Source organism: Antechinus flavipes, chromosome 4 (genome assembly GCF_016432865.1).
Source record: "Antechinus flavipes isolate AdamAnt ecotype Samford, QLD, Australia chromosome 4, AdamAnt_v2, whole genome shotgun sequence".
NCBI lineage: Eukaryota > Metazoa > Chordata > Mammalia > Dasyuromorphia > Dasyuridae > Antechinus > Antechinus flavipes.
The window spans coordinates 407,852,675-407,877,288 of NC_067401.1; the positions used below are offsets into that span (position 1 = coordinate 407,852,675).

The 24,614-nt window shown below is 34.7% G+C and overlaps 1 protein-coding gene across 2 annotated transcripts in view; it reads right to left on the minus strand.

Annotated features, from left to right (window-relative positions):
- PLA2G4A (phospholipase A2 group IVA) overlaps positions 1-24,614 on the minus strand; it is a 143,230-nt gene that overhangs the window by 71,319 nt on the left and 47,297 nt on the right. For both annotated transcript variants that reach the window (XM_051998764.1, XM_051998763.1), the window contains exons 5-6: positions 11,682-11,719; positions 3,734-3,875 (exon numbers count right to left, since the gene is read on the minus strand). In XM_051998764.1, coding sequence (XP_051854724.1) covers positions 3,734-3,875; positions 11,682-11,719 — 180 coding nt within the window. The remainder of the gene's footprint in view (positions 1-3,733; positions 3,876-11,681; positions 11,720-24,614) is intronic.

Genomic DNA, 24,614 nt, shown 5'->3' on the forward strand with positions numbered 1-24,614 from the left:
TGAGAAGTTGCTTCTTTCTGCAGTCTTCACATGGATTATGTTAGAAAAAATCAAGGCTCTAAAACACAACAGCTTCAAATTTGATGTTTTAAAAATTTTGTGGTTATTTCATCAGTTCCATTAATCTACCTTTTAAAGTGTTGTTTACTCACAAAATATTAAAATGTGGGGTTTATCTCATTTCTCTCTCAACATATTTGCCTAAGCTGATTCATGTTTATATCTCTTATTGTTGTTGCTATTTTATAATTGGTTTTAAATGACATTTCTGAAATATGCAAGTTTTCTAAAATTCTAATTGGATATTTGATTTAAAAAAAAAACAAAAAATTCCTTCTTGTTTATTGATTTTTAGGTTAAACAATAAAACATCCATATTTCACTGAAGTTTTTCCCCAGTATATCATTAACAGTACCCTCTTTGATAATTCAGAGATAATAATCACAAAATATATTCCAACCATACCAGATCAGTAAACATTGGAATGGTATATTCAAGAATGATTTCAATTGTTTTAAGAGTATTTTCTGAACATATCATTATTGTCAAAAATCCTATTTGAGGGATGAATATAGAAAACAACAGTATTAACAAATTCATTAAAATAGGTATACATTTCTACTGAAATACAAAGTATTATAAAATACAAGTATTTGCTTGAAATTAGATATTATTCCTTTAGTAGCACCATTCTACTAACTGACATGGTATTACAATATTTTAAAAACTCTTATTTGTGAATAGTATCCACCTTGCCATTTTCTAGCACAGGCCTACAAAATCAGAGTGACTGGGTATTACTTAAATCAATTAGTTACTGATAGAATCACAGAAGTTCCAAATTAGGAAGGAAGTTCAGAACTCATCTAATTCCGAAGAGAAATTTCATTTTTATACTCTTAACAAATGGTAACAAGCCTTTATTTGAAGATCACTAGTAATGGTGAATCAACTGGGCATTTGATTTTACTTTTTAACAGGAAATTTTTGCTTTCATTGAACCAAAATGACTTCTCTTAGCATGTCTACTCACTTCTTTTTGCTATAACAAACCATAAAGATTCATGGCTTTAAAAAGTATATAGCTAAACTGTTCGCTGAGAAAGAAAAACATTCTACTTAAGAACAAATATTCCCCAAAACACAAATTATCAGACTGCCAGAAGAATACAAAACCCTCTCTACCTCTACCCTGGGAAAGAAGTTAAATTATTAATGCATATGAATTAAATTACATTTTAAGAATATTTTATAAAATAAAACTATTATATGAATATTTTGTAAGTGATCATAAAATTAAAAACATGTTATTCTCATTCTGGTAATAGGTGGTGCTGACTACATTTACAGTCAACATTTTTGGCAGACAAAAAAAAGTAGTCTAGACCCCAAAAAAAATGTTTCATTCCAGCAACCCTTTCTAAATACAAAAAATATTAGATAGTGCCATATTGGAGACAGAAAAACATAATTCATTCCACAGGTGCTGTTGAATGTTGAATGTAATAAACCATGACTAAGCATGAACTATATGAAACTAATATTCCCCTGATAAATAAAAATTATGTTTTGTGTAAAGCAGGGTCCTCATTTTCACAGTAAAAGGTTGTCATTTTTTAAAAAATCTACCAAAAACATATTATGGTTCTAGTGAAACACTGGCCAAAATCTTAGATGAGAGGCCTGTAAAGGAGCAGAGTATTTAACCCCAGGAACTATGACTCATAATGCTAGGCTTTGAAGGGAAGGGTAACAAAAAATTTTGTTCAAAAAATACTATTTTCTATTCCATTGACTTTTTAAAATAAAAGACACACAAAATAAGAGGTATAAATAAGTGTTTCTCTGCTTTAAGAATGACATTGCCTGGGATCAAAAAAAAAAAAAAAAAACCTAACAAAAACCCCATGTAAATCAAAATATTTATGGCAGCATTTTTAATAGTAGCAACCATTTTTAGCAGGACGATTTCTTACAGCTAGGAAAAATACAACCTCCTCTGTTTGATCCTTAAAGCCTTTCTTAGTGTACCTTTCAGAAATTATGTTTTACTAGTTCCTTTCCTTCTGACCTGGTCTGACCAAAACAGCCTTCTTACTGTTTTCTGTATATGACATTCTGTCTCTTCCATGACTCTGAATGGGCCCTCCCCTATGCTTTCTCTTCTCCCCTCTATCATTTAGATTTATCTTCCAACTTCTAACACTCACTTCTTCCCCAAAATTATTTTGTGTGCATTGTGTACATTTTTGTATGTAATCGTCCACATAGACAATATGTCCAATATGGACATGCATATTGTATATCAGAGTAGAATATACGTGCTACCACTGGGGCAAAGTGGACAAAGTGCCAAGCTTGGAATCAGAATGACCTGGCTTCAAATTCAACCTCAAATACTTACTAGCTGACCCTGAGCAAGTCCCTTAATCTTTGTCTACTTCAATTTCCTCAGCTGTAAAATGGGTACAACAATAACAGCACCTACCTTTTTGTAAGGACAAAATGAAATGATATTTGTAAATCCCTAACACAGTACTTAATACACTTCAAAAATGCTTATTTACATCCTTTTTCCTTTTCCCCTGATGACAGGAACTGTTTTCATTTTGTCTTTGAGTCTCTTGCAAGGTACCTGAATCTAGTTGATGTATGATTTAATAAGAGAAAAATAGTGTCACTAGTCAAAAGAGCTCTAGACATTGAGAAGAGACCTCACTTTGAATCCTCATTCTAAATATTAGTAGCTCTGTAATTATGGCCAAGGAACCACCTCTCTGAGTCTGTTTTCTCATCTATAAATTTCATATAGTAATAGTAGTACTGCCTAAGTTAGAATTTAATTATGGAGGAATAAAGGCCTTCCTTATGAATTACTAGGAGGCCTTTAAAAAGGAGAAAATTTCTGGCTTTCTCTTTATAATATTCTGAAATAGATTAAAAGGTTTATTTAAGCATTTCCATTTTACCTATTATTGTTTTCTAACATGTAAGTGGGTGTTAAGAGGACGTTCCTAATGTCTTATTTTTGGAACATCCTGTATTTGTCCAAAGGGATGCCTTCTTTAATGGGGCAGCTTTCTTTAACTAGCATAGTTGATAGAATGCTTAGCCCAAGTACAAATTTGACCTCAGACATTTATAAACTCTGTGACCTGAGCAAGTTACTTAATCCTGTTTACCTCAGTTTCCTCATCTATAATGAGCTTGAGAACAAAATGGCCAACCACTCCAGTAGATTTTCCAGGAAAACCCCAAATGAATATGACTGAAATGAATGAACAACAACAAAATGTTTCCTTTAGCAGTGTAGAGAGTGATTAGAACACCTAGCTTTGAAACCTGAAAGACCAGATTTTAAGTCCCGCCTTTGATACATACTGAAAGTGCAATTCTAGACAAATCACTTTCTGTGCTCCAGGAAAATTTCTAAGACTATACAAAAGGTGCTGATCTGCACGGGTAAAGGGAATTTCCTTAGCTGGGAATTCCCTACAGCAATGAAAATACAAGTCTGGTGCCCATCCCCATGTTTACTAATTTTAGGATTGCCTAATAAAATAATTTCCTCTGTCAAAGTATTTATACTTACTTGAAAGCACTAAAGAGATCATGTTCTTCATCTATATCACTGTCATCCTAGAGTGAAAAATTCTGGTAACATTTTCAATGGCAAACATATTTTAAACCTCTTAGAAATAACAGTACTTAGTTTGAAATGTTCCAACTCACATCACTTGTTGAACATAGGCCTTCACTATTCTTGGAACCCAGGAGTTTCTTCATATTCTCTTTGATGTTTTCTTTTCGTTGTTGCCTGAAATTTTTTTCTTGATCACACAGAGCCATGCTAAATCGAAGATCAGGAGAAGAGCTAGAGTATAAAACAGATAAGGTCATGAATATCACAACCTTTGAATAAATGGGAAGTGATCCATTGTCTCCATTTTGTGCCTTCTTAGTACTCATAGATAACCACAGTTTTCTGTCCCCTCTTAAATCTTACTCTTTGGAAAAAATCAAAAACTCAGTAATTAAATAACAGCATAAAATGTTAAAGTATATTCTGCTCTGATTTTAAATTTAATTAATTAATTAGTTAAATTGATAAAAATTTTAAAAATAAAATTTATTTTTAAAATTAATTAAAATTAAAAAGTTGATCTCTAATGATAGAAATTTAGGAATCAATCAAGGGGTAAGGGAAGGCAGGAATGTCTTGAGGAGCATCAAGACTCAGATATGCTTGAATATAGCAGAAATTTAAGTCAAGAAGATTAAACTTAGCTCTTCTACCTTAATTTTCCTACATGACCTTATCCACTACATTTCTCTAAATCTGAGTTTCTTCATCTATAACATATATTTGTCATGTGAACATCATAGGGTTTTTATGAGTATTAAATAAAATACATGAAAATGCAATGGTAATGGTAAACTACTATATTAATAAAAAATATTATTGATTTTATATTTGAACTTTAGCTATTATACATAGTAATAGGTAATGGATTGACCTTAATTGCTTTAGTATTGGGAATTACCATATAAGGAAACTTCTTTTAATATTGTGAATCAACACTTTCCTTCTCTGCAATCCTCTAGTATTGAAAGGTTGCTTGGTTTAAATTCTTAGGTAAATGACTCCACCAGGCACACAGAACCATATGTGTCAGACATAAGACTTAACCTAGATTTTTTTGATTCTATGCCTAGCACTCTATCCACTATACCAAATTGTCTCTCATGCAGTGCTTAATAACTCATTTCAATTTTTTAATAAAATGATTTATGTTGATAATTATATCACTTTATTTTCAGTAATATTTGCTCTTAGTTATTATAAGCTATTCAATGAATATTTCCAGCTAGCTAAGAAATTTTTCTTTTTTCTTTTTTTTTCTTTTTTTTTTCTTTTTAGATGAAATGTGAATGTGGATTTGGAGCATGCATGTTTGTTGTGCCATTTATTAGTTGAATAACATCAAGCAAATTATTTCAACTCTATGACATGATTTCCTTATCCTTAAAATGAGAGTGTTAGACAAACTGATTTCTAAGAACCTGCCTGGCAATAATGTTTTTCAGTATGTTTACCAAAATATAACTGGAATATTTTCACATTGGAAAGGTGGCACAGTGTGGGAGAATGTTAGACTTCAAAAGTCAGGGATGTGGTTTTGAATCCTTGCTCTAACATTTTCTGGCTGTGTGACTTCTTCCAATTAGTCTCAGCTTCCTCTCTCTAAAATAGAATCTAGACTACCAGGTCATAGGAATTTTGTAAGATAATTTGACTGCATTATTAATTTGAGAGTGACAAAAAATGTCATTTAAGGCCATATTTAATAGAAAATTATTACAACTATCTAAATAATAAATTGTAACATATATACAAATAATACAAATGATTGTTTATATATAAACATAAATAATATAAATTAACATAATATAAATAAAAATATAAATTATATAAATTATAAAGTGCTCAGCAGAGTACTAAAACATAGTAAGCACTATATACATGTAAGCATCACCCATTATCATCATCATCATCACCATCTAAATGCAGATATTCTGAACCTGTGGTCCTTGAACTTGTATATGTGTTTATGTATTTACATACATATAATATATACATCAATATATATAATAATTTATCGTTTATTATATAATTCAATATTATAAGCATGATATATAAGAACATATAGATAAATATATTTCAATATAAATGGCTTCCTTTTTAATCTTGCACATTTTAAAAACACTGTTCTGAGAAGTGATCCATAGACATCTCTACACTGACAAAAATGTTCATGACTCATAAAAACATTAAGAACAGTTGGCTAAAGCAATTCCCTAGTCAAACACATTGATTTACTACTTTTCAGTCAAAGTTGATCAGAAGAAAAACCACTAAAAGGAAGAATTTGGTCTGCCAAACATAATGCTCTTCTAATAAGAAAGTTCATTTGATAACAATTCAGAATGTTAGTCTATTTTATAGTTATATATTATATAGTTATTATGTAGTTAATATATAGTTATTCCATATATAAAGCAATCAGTTGACATGTGAAAAAAGATGTAATGAATAAAAGTGATGACACTGGAGTCAGGAAGAATACAGGCTTAGGCGCTCACTAACTGTGTGACTGAGCAAATCATACAGTAGACACTATATAAATGGTTATTTCCTCATTTCTTTCTGAATGCCAACCATTTTTCATAGATATTTATAATATCCAAAAAATGTAATCATGTAGGTTCACAAAAAAGACATGGGCTTTGGCAATGGCAATCACTTGTTGTTCTAGAGAGGGAAGGAAAAGACTTTCTAAAATGCTATTCTGTGATTGACCTTGAGGGCCTGAGATCAATAGGACAGAGTTTTTTGGATGGCTTTACGAAGAACTAAGATAAAGCAAACCAAAACAAAGGGATTAGCTGTTACTGTCTATTTAACACTGGAATGGGGAGCTTTTGCAGAAATAGCATTTGTTGTTTAGTTCTTTCTCAATCATCTTTGACTTTGCAACTCCATTTGGGATTTTCTTGGTAAAGATACTGGAGTGATATTCTTTCTTCAAGAAAGGAGTTATACCCAAAAAGGAAGTCAGGAATCCTTCTTCTCTGGCACCACTATAGCATGGAAAGAGTTTGGGCTCCAGAATCAGACAAAACCTGGGGTCAATTTCTGTGTCCAGTGCTTACTATCTGTAGGGCTGTAAACAATTTATCTAACAATTGAGACTTTTTTTTTCCCTATTAGAGGGTTGTACAACCTGGTTTCTAAGGATACGTTCAACTCTAGGTAACTTGTTGATTTGTTGTAAACAGATTATAATTCTATTCCTATTCACACTTCAGTGCTATAATTGCCTTCCATTTACTCTGTATATATCTTGTATGAACTTAGTTATTTACATGTTCTCCATTAGAATATAAGTTTCTCAACAAGCAGTGGCTGCTTTTGTCTTTCCTTGTTTCCTGAAGAGGAGAGGAGAATAAACATTTTTATGGTACTGACTATGCACCAAGAACTGAGCTAAGTGCTTTTTTTTTTTTTCCCAAATATTCTCTCATCAGATCCTTACAACACTCCTGCAAGGTAAATAATATTATTATCTCCATTTTACATTTGAGGAAATTATGACAAATATGTTTAAGTAACTTGTCCAGAGTCTTTCCGCTAGAAAATGAAGGAAATCAGAATTAAACTCAGATTTTCCTCCTTACAGATCCAAAGCTCTGGTCACTTCACCATCAATTGCCTATCATAGTGCTTAGCACATAGTAATTTCTTAATACTGCCTAACTGACTATTCATGCAGTATGGACATATATAAAACAAAATTAAATCCTCATGCTGATCAAATGACAAAGCTTAGTAAAGAAAAAGGAATGCCTTTGCACAATGCACAATAAGAATGAATGTATGACCACTGATATACCTTACAATAATTGAAAAGAAAAAAAGACAAGGTTAAACTATTTAGGAAGATGTTTATATAAAGGGGTTATTTATTTATTCTTTATGTAAGCAAAGATTAAGAAAATACTGTTTCTCATAATTCTGAGAATAAAAAAGAAATTCTATGACTTTTAATCCTATCCATACCCAAAAAGAATATACATAGCACACTCTCAGCACTTTGCTAGAATGATCACTAGACCTATGACATAGTATTGATAAGTCCTATTTTGCCAGAAAATTTACTACATGAACTTGTAGTTTTGGTTCTCTGACTTTTTGATTTCCAAGCCATTTTGATGTAGTATAAAGCCCCATAACTTAAACTCTATATTCACTTCTGCATTTTTTTCATATGGTCTCAAATTTGCAAAAGGAAAATGCATATCCATTAAAGTGTGACTTGATTTTTGCACCAATTCCAGGGACCACATTTTGAGAAGTCCTTTCTTTGTTAAATGTGATGACCACGTATTTAAAATCAGCCTGAGTCAGGAATTCAGGTTAAGGGAAAAATCTTCAATCTTTATTCAAGTGAAGAGGTGAAAAAAGATTGCGATAGCAATATGGGTAAGAAGGATTGCGATAGCAATATGGGCAGCTGCGACAGGAGGCCAGCTAGCAGAGGGGGATCTGAGCTGAAAAACCTTCGCAATGGCAATGTGAGCAGTCTCTCCTTCCCCTTCCTTTTCCACTCCCCTGCCTCCACCTACCAAAATCATCATTTCCTATACAACACATCAGGACTTGCACAAAGAGTGGGTGGGGGCCATTCTTTCTCCAAGCTTATATATTAATAGAGTATGGTCCAATTACTATTTAGCCTCATGTGCTTGGAACCTCAGTGCATCAACTCAAGCCTCAGCCCATTACATCTCCCGCTTTCTTTTGTTTTAGAACACAGGTGATCATGCCATCCCTGACTCCTCAGCGAGGTCAGAGCCCCCAAGGGGAGGTGATCACACCCTCCCTGACTTCTCAGGAAAGGAGGTGAAAGCACTGAAAAGGAGGTGATCACGACCCCCCTGACTTCTTAGGAAGGGAGGTGAAAGCACTAAAAAGGAGGTGATCCCGACCCCCCTGACAGCTCAGGAAGGGAAATGAAAAGCACCAAAGGGAAGTGTTAAGTGTATGAGACCAGATTTGAACTCAGGACCTGCTGACTTTGGGGCTGATGCTCTATCCACTGCACCATCTAGCTGCCCCTATGAGTAGATTGCAAAAGGGACTAATTAAGGCCAAAGAAGAAGGGGAAAATGTATCAGAATTTCAACACCACATTTTTCCGGTAATTCAACAGCTTAATTCTTCAGGTCAAGAAAGTAGAAGATATGCTCCTTTTGATATAGAAATCCTCAAAGACCTGAAAAAAGCTTGCACTCTTTATGGGGCTACATCAGCTTATGTTAAGATGTTATTACAGAATTTGGCTTTTGAAATCTTGACCCCTAATGACTAGAAATCTATAGCAAGGATATGCCTAGAACCTGGACAAAACTATTTGTGGCTTTCTGAATATAGTGAGCTCTGTAGGATACAAGCCCAACAAAATAGTCAAAGTGGAGTTCATGCTGCAATCACCTGTGACCTACTAACAGGTGTAGGTCCTTATGAAGATGTCGCAGTACAAATTAATTATTCTATAGCAGCATATGAGCAAATTGCTGCTAATGCTATCAAAGCGTGGGCTTCTCTCCACAATAAAGATGAAAAGGTGGGGCCTTCACAAAAATAACACAAGGGCCAAATGAACCCTTTGCTGACTTTGTGGGATGTTTGCAGACAGCTATCACAAGAACAAATGGAGAAAATGCAATAACAGACATTTTGATAAGGCACCTTGCTAAGGAAAATGCTAATGAGGTTTGCAGAAGAATTATACTAGGACTGTGCAAGGATGCTCCTTTAGAGGAACTCATAAGACGTTGTGCCACAGTAGGCACAGATGCCTTTTATAGCCAGGCTATGATGCAGACTTCCCAAAATCCAAACATGGGAAGACAGAGTCCCTCCTGGCAAGGGACTTCCAGAGAGATGCTTTCAGTGTGGAAAAGTTGGGCATCTGAAAGCTCAATGTTGGTATAGAGAGAGAATGGGAAAACAGGGTGGGAGAACAAGACCCAATACCCCCTGTCCAAAATGTAACAGAGGCTTCCATTGGGCCTCAGAATGCAGACAGATTCAGGGAAATGGAATGAGGGGCCCAGCCCCAGGGCCCAAGGCAAAAAATACTTGGGGCATGATGGCAGCCAATGGTACACCCAGAGAGTGCCTACAAGTTCAGTACCCAGACATGACCAATCAGCCAGAAAGCCATATGATGGGAAAAGGGGATTACACAGTCAACCAGCCAGGAAGCAACCTGATGGGAGAAAGGAATTACAATTGGGGAGAATAGAGCTGTACGCAGCTGGGACAACTGAGATAGCCCCTAGAGAGGTGAAATCTGTTCTCTCCAGCCTATGGATCCCTTACCTCCAGGCACAGTAGGCTTGACCATTTCACCTCCTTTTTGTATGTACAAAACAGTGTCCATCCACACACTGATGTGGGAAACTGGGGAATGTGTAGATAATATCCCAGTCACTAATACAGGTAGACAATGTGTGAACTTATCACCCAGGAGAAATAGTAGCATCAGGTTACTCATACAGAATCCTAATAAGCAACCTGGTGATAGTCACCCAGATTCTGACTCCAGACCACAAAATCCAGGAATATACTAGACAGCAGCTGTAACAGCTGACCGACCTATGCTCATGATCTATATAAATGGCCTATCATTAGAAGGATTGGTAGACACAGGTGCAGATCGTACAGTTATTAGAGGTGCCAATTGACCCAGTCACTGGCCAAAGATTAAAGCAGACACCTATATGTCTGGAGTAGGAGGATCAATAGCAGCTGAAGTTAGTGCTCCCCCTATGAGATGGACATTTGAAGGCAAAACAGGAGTTTTTACTCTTTTTATAGTTGAAAAAATCCCCATCAATCTGTGGGGAGGAGACGTTTTACAACAATTAGGGTTAAAAATGAGTACTTCGGTTTTTTAAGCAGGGCTGCTGTTGAAGGCCTGTCAACACTTTCACCTGTTCCTATCCAATGAAAAACTGATACACCAGTGTGGATAGAACAGTGGCCCTTAGGTAGCGATAAAATTCAGGCCTTATTAGATATAGTACAGGAGCAGCTTGAACAAGGGCATTTACAACCTTCTCTTAAGTCCTTGGAATTCCCCAGTGTTCATTGTAAAAAAGAAATCAGGAAAATGGAGGATGCTGACTGATTTAAGAAAAGTGAATGAACAGATGGAAACTATGGGAACTCTTCAGCCTGGACTTCCATCTCCTACTCAATTGCCTAGAGAGTGGCCTCTTTGGGTCATCAATATTAAGGATTGTTTCTATTCTATCCCTCTGGATAAGGAGGATATGAAAAGATTGGCCTTTTCAGTGCCCAGCGTTAACTTAGCTGAGCCTTATAAAAGATACAAATGGACAGTTTTGCCACAGGGAATGAAAAACAGCCCCATGTTGGGCGCCAAATGTGATGAACACGTATTTAAAATCAACCTGAGTCAGGAATTCAGGTTAAGGGAAAAATCTTCAATCTTTATTCAAGTGAAGAGGTGAAAAAAGATTGTGATAGCAATATGGGCAGCTGTGACAGGAAACAGCTAGCAGAAGGGGATCTGAGCTGAAAAACCTTCGCAATGGCAATGTGAGCAGTCTCTCCTTCCCCTTCCTTTTCCACTCCCCTGCCTCCATCCACCAAAATCGTCATTTCCTATACAACACATCAGGACTAGCACAAAGAGTGGGCGGGGGCCATTCTTTCTCCAAGTTTATATATTAATAGAGTATGGTCCAATTACTATTTAGCCTCATGTGCTTGGGACCTCAGTGCATCAACTCAAGCCTCTGCCTATTACAGTTAAACAATCCATTAGCCATTGAGCAATTATAAAGTCAACTGTAACAACCAATTCAAATTATTATTTTTTTTAAATCACAGAAATATTCAGAATCCAAAAGAGCCATGTTGTATTAGGAAAAAATAAACACAAATAATTAGGAGACATTTTGAAATATTAAAAGCTAAGTTAATCTATTCCTAAGCAATGAAAAAAATATGTAACATTGATTTAAAATTTAAGAAAATCAGTTATTTAAAACATTTTCCTTTAAATTTAAGGAAAACACTTACCAAACATCAAGAGCTACTTCCAAGATCATTTCAGTGACCTAAAAAAAAAAGATAGGTTAGTCTAGTGAAGACATTTAAAAGAGAAGATTATTTTAAATAAACCAATAAAAATTGGCATATCTACATGGATTCCCTTAAGAACAAATACTCCATGCATTATTCTTATTTTGTGTGGTTGCTATTGTTTTGTGAAGGAAGTTTAATTTGAGTATAAGTTGAATAACAGCCACTTGGCATAACATTTGAGCATATAAAATGGCAAAAACATGGTATTCAATGCTTTCCCATTAATAAATGAAGTAAAGATTTGAGCTAGTGGGACTTCCAAAAATAAGAAAGGGAGATGGTTTCTGGAGTGGACACTCCTTGTACCCTGAATGTAAACCAAGTCTGTGAGCTTGATTTTTTTCTAGATTCGCTGTCAGTATATCCAATAGAACTATTCTTAGATACTTGCTTTAATCACCCCCAATTGCCAACACAAACTGAGAGCAGATCTGAATGGGACAGATCTAATCTTACTTGTCCTTAAGTCTTCCCAAAACTATTCTGTCCTTAAAGCATTTAAGAGGATTTCCAGGATAAAAGTTGAACAAAATGCCTAGAGAATATGGATTATGTTTTTTGCTATCTTTGTGTTTTGAAAGCCTAGCACAGAAACTGGAATATAAAGTGTTTAATATGTTTTTGGCTCACTAGCTAATTTGATTGATGAGAACTAATTAGAATCCTGTTGCTATCAGGAATAACCACAAATTTAGGAGGAGTTAAAAACCTATACCGTAGGTTCAAAGTTCCTGGCACTTTTAAAGCACTTATTAAATACCCATGTAACTAGTAACCATGATCTGACACAAAATGAAGCTTTATGCTTCTGAGGTTCTTCTTCCTGGAAGATAACATTCAGATGGAACAGGAAAAATATGTACTTCCTGTAGGGCAAAAACAAATTCCTATACAAATTCCTATGCAAATTTCCCATAAATGCATAGAAATTCCACACTACCCTTCTTGCATTATCACAGCAATTAGAATGGTAGGTAATTATATCTCTCCTAACCCTAGATTCTTTCTTCAGGAGCTATAGCAACCTAAAGCCTAGAAGCTCTCCACCTTTCCTGGGAATTGCTCAAATATAACAAGAAAAAGTGTATGCAGGAAGGCAGGAAAAAAGAACATTTCGACCCCTATGTTTCAAGAAAAGAAAACAATTCCAGGTACTTTTAGTGAATAATTTTCTGAAGAAAGAGTGAAAAAAGGGAAAATAATAAAAGTAATTCTCTAGGTCTGTAAGAAATGTATGCGGGATCCAATTCCATGAGCTTTTAGCAAGAATCCCCCATGTGCATAATACTATGCCTGGTTTAATCAATACAAAAAAATTAAAATTACATTTTATAACTTGAACATTATTGTATAAATAAATACAAAATAATTTGTAAAGAGGGAGAGTATTAACAAATGGAAGTATCAGGAAAGCCCTCATGTAGAAATTTGCATCTAAGCTGAAGCAGGAAGAGATTTCAGGCATGATTAAGGAGTATCCCAGGCTTGGGAAAGAGCTTTGCAAAGGCACAGTTATAAAGAGTTGGAATGGCATGTAAAGAGAAAAGCAAGTGAGCCCTGAGTTGGGACATTATAATGTTAGAAAGGAGTAATGTAAAATGAGTAAAAACTTCAAGAAGGTGTCCATCAATGAGCAAGCCAATCACTCTATCCCAAAGAGGAGGATTTGATGTGTGTTTAAACTATATAAAAAATGCCACCCTTTGCCTTGTTAATACGTTCAACAAAAACTTAATCATTTCCAACAAAAATTTTGGATAGAGACTAGACCTATGATTTCACCAGGTTAATATATATATAATTATATTCTCAGTGTCTGCTGAACTGAGGACTTTGTCCACACAATCAGCATGTGTCAGAAGATTTGAACCTAGGTTCACAATTTCTCACAATCAAAATTCAACTTAAGTAAATACTTGTTTTATACCTAATTCCATTTTAGCTTAGCCCTAAATTATTCATTCTATGAAGAAGGGAAACCAAAGGAAGGGAAAAACACATAATAATTATTATGCACCAAGGACTCTACAAATATCTTGTTTAATTAAATTGTCACAACAATCTTGTGAGATAGCCATTGTTACTATCCCCATTTTAAAGTTGAGGAAACTAAGGCAAATAGAGATTGTGTCTTGCCCCAAATCACAGTTCAGATATAGAAAAACATACATATAGACATAGATGACAGATAGGGATGATACATAGAAACAAAATCATAAAGACATAGATGTAAATAGATACATAGAAAAACATAAATATTATAGATATATGGATATTTGTAGAATGTCATCATTACTCATTTGGAAGTGAGATAGCACAGTAAATAGAGTGCATATCCTGAAATCAGAAGGATCTGAGTTGAAATTTGACCTGGGATACTATATGACCCTGGGCAAAGCACTTAATCTCTGTCTGCCTCAGTTCTCTTCATTGTGAGATGGAGATAATAATAGTACCATTATTTCAGGGTTGTTGCAAAGATCAAATATAATATTTGTTAAAAAAAAAAAAAACATTTAATAGTGCTTGGCATAAAGTTGGCACTTAATAAATGTTCATTCCCTCCATCCCTTGTCCTTTTATTTTTTCATCTCTAGGGGAAAAAAAAGATTTGTATATTTTGACAAAAAGAGCATGGTTCAAGAAAATTAAAACAATGAATACTATTATATGACAAGTGTAATATTGTGCCCTCCCCCTGAATTTTGTGGTTCAGTGGTTGCCTTACTACAAGATGACAGCATGTTACTCTAAAAGTTGTGCATCCTGGGAGAGCAATATCTTTAATGTCCACCAGGAGACAATGAATGTGAGCCACTAATCAACCTAAAAAGCCTTTGTCAATTTTCCTTCTTTCCTGAGAGGTTACAGGGCTCCACTGGCCGTTTGACCATTAATAATGATTAGCCTGCAAACATCAAAATTACTACCCCCACAGCCAAGTCCATAATTTGGCAGGGACACTAATCCCACTCACTTGCTCAATGAACTCCAAAATTAACAAAGGTATGAATCAAAAAACCATTTAAAAAAAAAAAAAAGCAAAATATTTTCTTTGCTTTTGGACCAGAAATCACCATCTGGCCTGTGATTTCTCTCTCAATTCATGGCCTATGCCACTTCCAATTCTATTGTTGAAACTATGGCCTTCTTTCTTGACTGGACCCCAGTAAAGATTTGTCAGAGCAGGGATTGACTTATTTTTTTCTTTTATTTATATTCTCAGTTTTGGATAGTGCTTGGCATTTAGTAAATATTTAATACATTCTTGCTGATTGACTATACTGAAAATACATGCTACCTCATGGCTCTTCTTCTAACTGGCTCCTTTCAGAACCTCTTTTATAAGGAAAGCACTCAAGCCAAATATATCTTCATTCCTTTCTGTGCTTTAATCCTAAATTTCTATACATCTTCCCTACCAGACCTGTGTTTAAATACCTTCTTCCATCACCTTCTTCCATCACATCAGGATGCAGTATCAATTTATATATTGTCATTTGCCTTTGAAATATAAGCTTCTTGAGGGAAGGAAGTGTCTTTTTTTTTAATTTCCACACAAGCACACTCCCAATTGCCCACCCAGATTTTTGAGTATCTAGAGCACATTTTAATCACACATACCCAGGGGGAATGGCTAAAGCTACATCTGGCACTCTGTTTCAGGTACATAGAATAAAATCAAGATGGGGGAAGGAAGAAGATGGTAAGATAAATAATTTTCTAGTGAGTGGGACACAAAAATTTCTGGCAGTATGAGAAATAATGAGTCATTTCTTTTCATAGATCTATGTTCCTATTTCTGCTCCAGGAAAAAGGGCTTGCTCACAATGCTGGACTCTATTTTATCACTATCAAAGAGTCATGGATTCAGGTAAGTGCTGATTATGGTCTCTGATTCGCTAAATGATCCTTGTCACTAGATATGCCTTTCTCTGAAACATCAGCAGCTAAAGTCACAGTATGGGATAATCTCACCTCCCTGAAACAAAATTTGGTTAATTTAATTTCAAAATCAGTTAAATTAAGAAACTAACATGGATTTCAGAACATATGAATTCTCTCCTATCAAAGGACATGTTTCTTATTTCAAGAAATTCAACCAAATATATTTAATAAATGTTCCTGGACATACTGACCCTGGGCAAGACATTTTATTCACTGTACAATGAATAAAAGTAGCATCTTCTTCCTCAGGGTTATTGTTGTAAAGATAAAATGATAAAATATTTGCAAACTTTGAAGCATTATATAAACACTAGCTATTATTACCAAGGATTCCAGTGAGGGAGAAGAATCAACTCAGGATCACATTCCAGGATCATTAGAAACTATTTTGTAACTTTTTTCTCAATCATTACCTAAAAGCACAGAGGAAAGTGATCATTCAAAGAGATAAGAAAGTAAAGGACAATGATATCCCATTCACATTAACAGCACATACAAGAAACAGCAAAATGTGCTACTTCAGTAACTGGCTTGTCTATATTACATTTAGGCCATATCATATGTATACAAATGGTAAATATAATAAATATGCAAATATAAAAATAAATACAACACAGAGTTAATGGACACATATAATGATAATTATAAGCCAATATAGATAACAAACATTAGGAAAAAAATCATTAAGATGCAACAATATGCTAATCTACACCACTGCATCCAAAGCATACATTATATACATATACATTAAGACTATCATTTCTCCAGCCTGTACTCTGACAGTTTCAGTTCTTTGTCTGGAAAGAGATGTTATGCTTCATTGTGAGTCCTTTGGGATTGTCTTAAATCATTATATTGCTGAGAATAGTTGTCAATCAGGTTTTTTTTTTCCTCGTAGTATTAGTGTTACTGTGTACAATGTTCTCCTAGTCCACCTCACTTCATAATCTATGTCTACTTTGACTGCAATACATAAATTATATTGAGCCACTGGTCATATATTTTTTGTTATTTACCGACTTTTCTTCATTTACACCCAAAATGGTTGATTTTTTAGAATGATTGGTCATGAGCACTCTTATACCAATAGACCTCCATTTCTAAGAGTAAGCTTTATAGATGGTCCTAGCTGGCTGTCAGTAATCTCAGATATTATGGATTGTCTTTTTATCCTGGGGCCTCCACATTGGTTAGGAGAGAAATTGCCTCTGGGTCTAACCTTCTCCTCCCCAAGTGTAGGTTAAAAATCTCCTCTCCATTCAAAGCAATCAACAGCTTTCCATCCATATTATCTTTTCCTGAAATATCATTTTCTGAACTCAATGAGTTCTCCGTGAGTGATCCTTTAGCATTCTTTAGATGAATATCACTGAGAGGAAGCCCAGTGCTTCCTGAAGCAGCTAATTCTACTTTTCTAGAATTCACTAGGAAGATTCTCCTTAATAAAGTCCAAATCTGATTCTCTGCTACATGATGATTCTTCAAATACTTGAAGATATATATTTATATATGAACAAAAAAGGATCCTTTAATTAGAATTCACAAGGTGTGATCTAATAGTCCTTCATCTGGTGGAGTTTCTCTTCTCAAAATTTAATTAGTTGACTGTGAATCAATGTTGTTCAGTGGTTTCAACCATATCCAGTGGTTTCAGTCACATTCAGAGGTTTCCTCTCCTACTCATTTTACAGATGAGGAACCAAGGCAAACAGTGTTAAGTGACTTGTGCAGGGTCACAAAGCTAATGTCTAAGGTTGGATTAGAGCTCAGGCCTTTCAGATTCTAGACCCACTTCTCTGTCTACTGTACCATTTAGACAGATACCTTCCTTCTATTTACCAGAGAGCCATCTTAACTCCACACATATCATTTTGTAAAAGGACAATTGCCTAGTCATTTAACTATTCAAGAAGAGGACCTCGATTTTCTACTGAATTGTTGTCTTGCATGTTCCCAGAATACCAACATTTCTTAGCAATTGTCACCTTGCTCAAATTTTGGATAACATACTCAAGCATCATTCAAGCATTTGTTCCTGTTATGAAGTCATGACAATTTGGTAGGTTTGTTCCAGTTAGTTCCTAGAAAAGAGATAATTTGTACATGTCTTTACTTCTTGCTAAAATAAAATGTGAACCATAGATTTGACAGAGGTTCAGCAAAGCTGTAATTTGTCCATTTACATTTTCAGACCAGCATTCTCTAGCTGACTCAACCCTTTAATCAGTCGTTCTTTACATTCTTTCAGGTTCTTTCCAAAGACAAGAAAGATATTTAGATTTATCACCATCTCTGTAAGTTAATTTTGCCAACTACTTTTTCCTTAACTCACCAAAAAAAAGAGCATGAAGGATGTCTTGGGGAAAACATTCAAAATGGTCAAAGCTCATGTAGGTAATCAAGTAAAACTCTTTTTCTTTTTCTTCTTCATCTTCTTCCTCTTCTTCTGTTTCTTCTGCTTTTGCTTCTTCTTTTGCTTCTTTTCCTGTTTCTGCTTCTGCTTCTTTTCTTTCTTTTTTTCCTGCTTCTGCTTCTGATTCTTCTTCTTAGCTTTTTTTTATCAAAATCTTTCTTTACAATGGGGATCTGATAGTGTACACTTGAGGAAGGTAATTAGGAAGATGAAGGACTAAGAAAACATGTCATGTGAAGACAGATTAAAGGATATTTTTATAGTGTAAGAGATTTGAAGGATCATCATTTAGCAGAAAATTAGGTTTGGACTTGATCTAAAGAGAAACTTCCTAGCAATTTGAATGATAGAAGAGTGGAATTAGTTACCTTAGGAATAAGGGCCTAGTAACAGTCATCTAAAAAAAAATAATAAAGGATCATTTATTGAGTATCTTATAGGATGGATTAGGTGGCACAAAGAATAGTGGATAGAGTACTGGGTCTAGAATCAGAAAGATTCATCTTTCTGAGTTCAAATCTGCTTTCAGACATTTACTAGCTATGTGACTCCGAGCAAGTCACTTAACCCTATTTGCTTCAGTTTCTTCATCTATAAAAATGAACTAGAGAATGAAATATCAAACCACCCCATTATCTTTGTAAAAAAACCCAAATGGGATCACAAAGAGATGGAAATGATTAAAGCAACTGAACAAGAAGAATGGATTTTATTAGATGGTACCTGAGGTTTCACAAAAGTCCCAGATTCTAATATTAAGATTCTTTTTTAATTTAAAACCATTTCTTCATCATGTTTTCAGTGGAAAAGGTGAGAAGCTAGTCCTTATCTTCCACAAGAAAACTTTTAATAAAGTCTTCCACTTTCTTAAATGTAACTACCTGCAACAAGTTCTGACTTCTTTTTAGATGCTATTTTCTGCACTTTTACTTTTTTTTCTCTCTTCTGAAGAAATATATGAACTCCTTCAGGTATTCATGATCTGAAAAGTGTTCAGCTCTGAGACAGCTGACAGAACTCTAAAAATATTGGAGATTTATGACCACTTTTTGTTGGTGGGGGGGGCGGAATATCCATTTATACAATCCCCAAGAAATTACACTAATCTCTTTTATGATTTCAGTTCTGAACTATGCACGATGAGATTATCTCTGTCTTGTTCATATCCTGGTCTGGGAATCTCCTGTACAACAGTCATAATATACTTGTTTTCTTTATCTTTTTTTCTATACTGTCTAATTATTCTCACTACCTTAATGAAAAAGCACATGGAAAATTTTTATCTTAATCCATGGAATATTTTATTTATGTAACCATCTAGACTCAGTATAAGTAGAATTTGCATTCAATCTTCACCTTTAAATTTTTTTGTATTCCAGGAAGCCCCTGCCCTATTTATTCTGAGGAAATCACCATGTGATTTAGTCTTATTTCTGAATCACAGTGAAACAGCTATGAAGTAAAGAAAATAAACAGAAGACAGACATTCCAAGACTCAAGATGTGTATTTTTAAATAATAATACTAGAGGGCATTCTAGAATACTTGACAATGTTAAATTAGTGACTAACTTAACCAAACATCAGAGAGATACGGCTTATTCATCAAAGCAGACATTTCAAGAAAGTTAGAGTCACACAGGTCTTCCCTTTGACTAATTTCAAAGGCAATATATATTTTTTTTGTTCTTTTGAAGTTAGTAAAATGTGGTTGTTTCTGCCTTTGTATATGATGCTTTGCTTCAAAAGGGAAAATATAGACTTCTCAAAAGTACCCTATTCTGAAGTGATAGCTTCTCTAAAGTGGTTTATTGTAACAACATAATTAACATCTTCTAGAATTTGAGTACAGGACATTTCTGAATTTAATTGCTTGTTATATGATATGCACAGGGCATGGCTTGACTCAGTTGATGACTCTGTAGTATAAAAATGGCTTTTGAAGTTGTAATTGCCCCTCAATGAAGGTTGTCAAGCAAAAACTACACTCCTATTTATTAGACGAGTTGGTATAGTGAGGAATTATTTTTGTTATCTCTTCCAATTTGGAGACTGTATAGCTATATAATTAGATTATGTAAAATTTTCCCTAAACTTCCCACTCAGGAGTATTCTCTCCCAGTTTCACACTCTCATAGTTCACTGTGCTTTGCACTGTGAGAAATGCAAGGATAAAGACAAAGTAGCTACCTGTATGGACTTTACAATTAAGCAATTTACTGACTTTCTACCTCTTTCATACTATTATTCTCAATGAACCTATTTTGTATTTTTTATCATGTCACATTCTATGTCACTAACATACCCTAATTTTTCACATTTTCATTCTCTTTCACAAGCCACTTGCCTCAATCCACATGGCCCAGCATTCAGAGTCATTTGATGCCAGTCTAGAATTCTTTATCCCCTTGATCTTTTACTGTATTTGTCCTATTAATTGTGTATGCTGCGTAACCATTGTATCCACTTTCTCCTTCAAATTCTCCTCATTTCAATCTATTCCGTACACTGTCAAATTAATCTTCCTAAGACATGGATGTAGTTATGTCATCCAAACACTAAAAACTCTTCAATGACTACTTTCACCTGGAATTAAAGGCCCAACACTATCTGGTACTATTTCTCATATCTATATCACTATACACATTTCACTTCATCTTATCTAATTTCATTTACATAATCTATGCTTCCCAATTATTCTGTACCCAATATTTTTTCCCATATTAAAGAATCTAACCCAAATTCCACTTAATATTATATCTCTCTGATCCTTAGAGTTAAAAGGGATCTCTCCTTCTGAACTCTCAGAATATATCCTCTGAACATTTTATTACCTTATAATTCTTTGCATTTTATCTTCTTTACCTGATTAAACTTTTCAAAAATATCAAAATTATCTTTATATCTTTCAACATCAATAAGTGTTATGCAATTTGCCTATAATTAATAAATACATGTTCTATTGCACTACCTTAAAGAACTTTTAAATTTTGGAGGGGTGCTTGCTCCTCAATAACAAATTAGATAGTCTTTAAGAATTCCTCAGACCAAAAAGTTATTCCTCTTCAAATGGACAAGGTAACTAGCTTCTCCAAATTCAATGAAGCTAGTTCCTCAGGGACAAGCTTTTCTCTGTTACTTAAACCTTTTTCCAGATTGATAGAATCTGTCTTGGACTAAATGTTCTAGCATAGCTTTTAAAAACCCAAATTCACCTCTATTCCATAATTAAATGTCAGTGAAATACTTTCATTAGTTGATGATAACAGACAGTTGTTTTTGTTGTATAAAAGGAAATGGGTCAAAGAGATGTTTTCAAAATAAAATTCTAAAGACAAGCATCTTTATCCATTTTAATGCAAATATGTGATTTCATTGATATAATGAACTTCTGATGAGGAAAATTATTAAATTCCTATAACCAGATCACAACCCAATCTATAATTTAAAGTCTTACAATGCTATCTGGTACACTGACAGCTTAAAAGATTTGCCTTGGTTCACATATCCAATATGCATCAGAGCAGCATTGAAATCAACTCTCTCAGATTATGAAACAGCTTCCTATACAGTATTACATTGCCTCCCTTTCTCTTGTTATAAAGGAAGAAGAAAAAAAGACATCTCTACCCTCTTTTATTATACTCATTGTAATATATTTAGCTGTCTTTAAAGTACTACCTAACTATAACACTTCCACTTTTTGTTGTTGTTAAGTTTCTTGGCTTCTGTATTCCAGTGCTACTTATATAATTTGTGTCAATCCTTTACATTTATATTTGGTTATGTACTTTAATATTGTGTCACACTGCTTTGATAATTTTGAACCAATTCATTAGTTAGGAAAAACAATGGCAACACCGCCATAGTTTCACAAATCAATATTGCAGTTTAGTTTAGATGGTAACAGAAAGTTGTATGATAGAAGAAAGTTCATAGGGTATTAAAAAAAAAAAAAACTAGAAAAGCAGGTGACTTGATCATGTAGAAAGCATGATGGATAATACATGGAGAGCTTAAATTCCTTTCTGTGGTTTAAAAAATAATAAATTATAAAGAGCCTGAACACTGGAGAAGTATACTTCAGAGAAGTATACTTGAAACAAGGTATTAATTCAGAGGATTTGATGATACAATGGTTATCTAGTTTACATATACCTAGTACTTAGCATAGTGATGTAATAGTTCTCTAGCTCATACATATTCAGTATGCTGTAATGATGTAATTGTAATAGAGTTTATAAGAATTGGGGACAGGAAATCAAACAGAAGTCAAACTGGCAGACTGGCAGATACTGGAGGAGACTGGGTCAGATTGAGACTGGGTCAGACTATTAAGGACACAGACTGTGTAAGAGACAATAAAGACTTTGAATTCTATTCTTGTTCATTCTCGTGGTGTTTATCCTGTTGAGACCAAGGCCCTTCCAGAGGACCTCCAGAAAGCTAGCCCGAACATTACATTTTGGTCCCTGAACATGGACGTAAGGATTTACACTCAGCAGTTCAATTGACAATTTCCTGAGTTCAGTGGAGACGTCCCCAAGACCTGGAAATAGGGTGAGTACAAAAATAGACAAGCAGGAAACTTTGGTAAGGGCTAAACTAATGTTTCAGCTGAAATGGGACAAATGCTTAGAAAAGAACCTTCCCCACCCCAAGGGAAATGTGTAGAATAACATAATTAAGCTAGTAAAGAACCAAGGTTTGATTGTAACTTGGAAGTAGATGATTAGACTCTTAGAAACATTAGAATACATGTCTCCTTGGTTCTCTAAAGAAGAAAAATTAGAGCCAGATAAGTGGGAACTAGTGGGAGAGCAACTAATTGAATATTACAATGATAATGGTGCTGATTCAATTCCTGAAGAAACATTGTTTATATACAACATAAGACAATTGGCATTAAGGAATTACATGTTTTTGAATAAGGAAAAAGAAGAAAGAGGAGGAAGTGGGGGATGGTACTGACAAAGCAGGTGAAAAGCATGGAGAATTGGACAAGAAAGGAGTTAAGTACAGTGCTGATGAACTTAAGGGGTATGGCACTTTGCACTTTCACAGTTCAGTTACACCCAAGCAGGAGCCATTAGGGCATTGCCCAGATCTTGACCATCCTTCCTCAATTTCACCTTCATGGGTGAAGGGAGGAGGAGGAGGAGGGGGAAAGGCAGTGACACCATCAGCACCACCCATGCAGCAGCTTTGTCTACCCCCTATGGCAGGATTACAAAGGGCACTAATTAAAGTTAAAGAGAAAGGGCAGGGTACATCTGATTTTAAAATAGAAGTATATCCTGTGATTGAAGAAATTGACTCTTCAGGTCAATAAAAAATAAAATACACTCCGTTTTATCTAGAAATTATCAAAGATCTAAAAAAGGTTTGCACTCTTTATAGGTCTATAACGTCTTATGTTAAGATGTTATTAGAGAATTTGACTTGTGAAGTTTTAACCCCTAATAATTAGAAATCATGTTTAGAACCTGGACAAAACTTGTTGTGGCTTTCTGAGTATAGTGAACACTGTAGAATACAAGACCCAGGAAATAGACAACCTGGAGTTAAAATACTAGTCACCTAAAATTCAATTAGCAGGTTTAGGTCTTTATGCAGACACTTTAGTGCAGATTAATTATCCTATAGCAGCATATGAGCAAATTGTTTCTGCTGTTATCAAAGCATGGAGCACCTTCCCAGGAAGACAAGATAGAGGGGAAGCATCATGAAAATAGAGCAAGGTCCAAATGAACCCTTTTTTGATCTTTCAGATGCCCTACTTTACCACATTGAAAGCATTGGCAAGTATTTCTGGAAGTCCCTTGCTAAAAGGGACCTTGTCTTCCCATGTTTAGATCTTCGGAAGTCTGTATCATAGCCTGGGTATAAAAGGTATTTTTGGGGGGATATCTGGGGGATATCTGAAGAGAGCTGTTGTAATATTCTTGATAGTTATCTGAAGGTTTTGGGACCATCCTTCTTTTCAGCAGATTAATCACTACAAGAGTAGCCAGTTGTTAAAGTCCAAATCTTTTATTATCTCTTCCACACTCTAGTTTCCTTGACTGAGGCCTGGGCTAACTTTCTTAGAGGCCTGCCACCACAATGCTATGAGATGAAGTAAATGAGTCTGGCTCTAAGTCTGAGTCCCAGCTTATATGCTCTACAATGAGTATAAACCAATCATTACATCACTAGGAAACCATTAATTGTTGTAAGATTAAATCAATCATACTGAACTTAGAGAACTATTAAATACCATGCTAAACTATATAACATTGTCTTTATCAATTCCACTGACTTAACATCTTATAAGAATCTTTGTTTCAGAGTTCTGGCCCATAAAAAAACTGTCATACAAACTATTGGTGACAACTTGCTAAGGAAAATGCTAATGAGGTTTGAAGAAGAATTATACTAGGACTACATGAGGATGCTCTATTAGAGGAGATCATAAGACACTGTGCCACAGTGGGCACAAATACCTTTTATACCCAGGCTATGATAC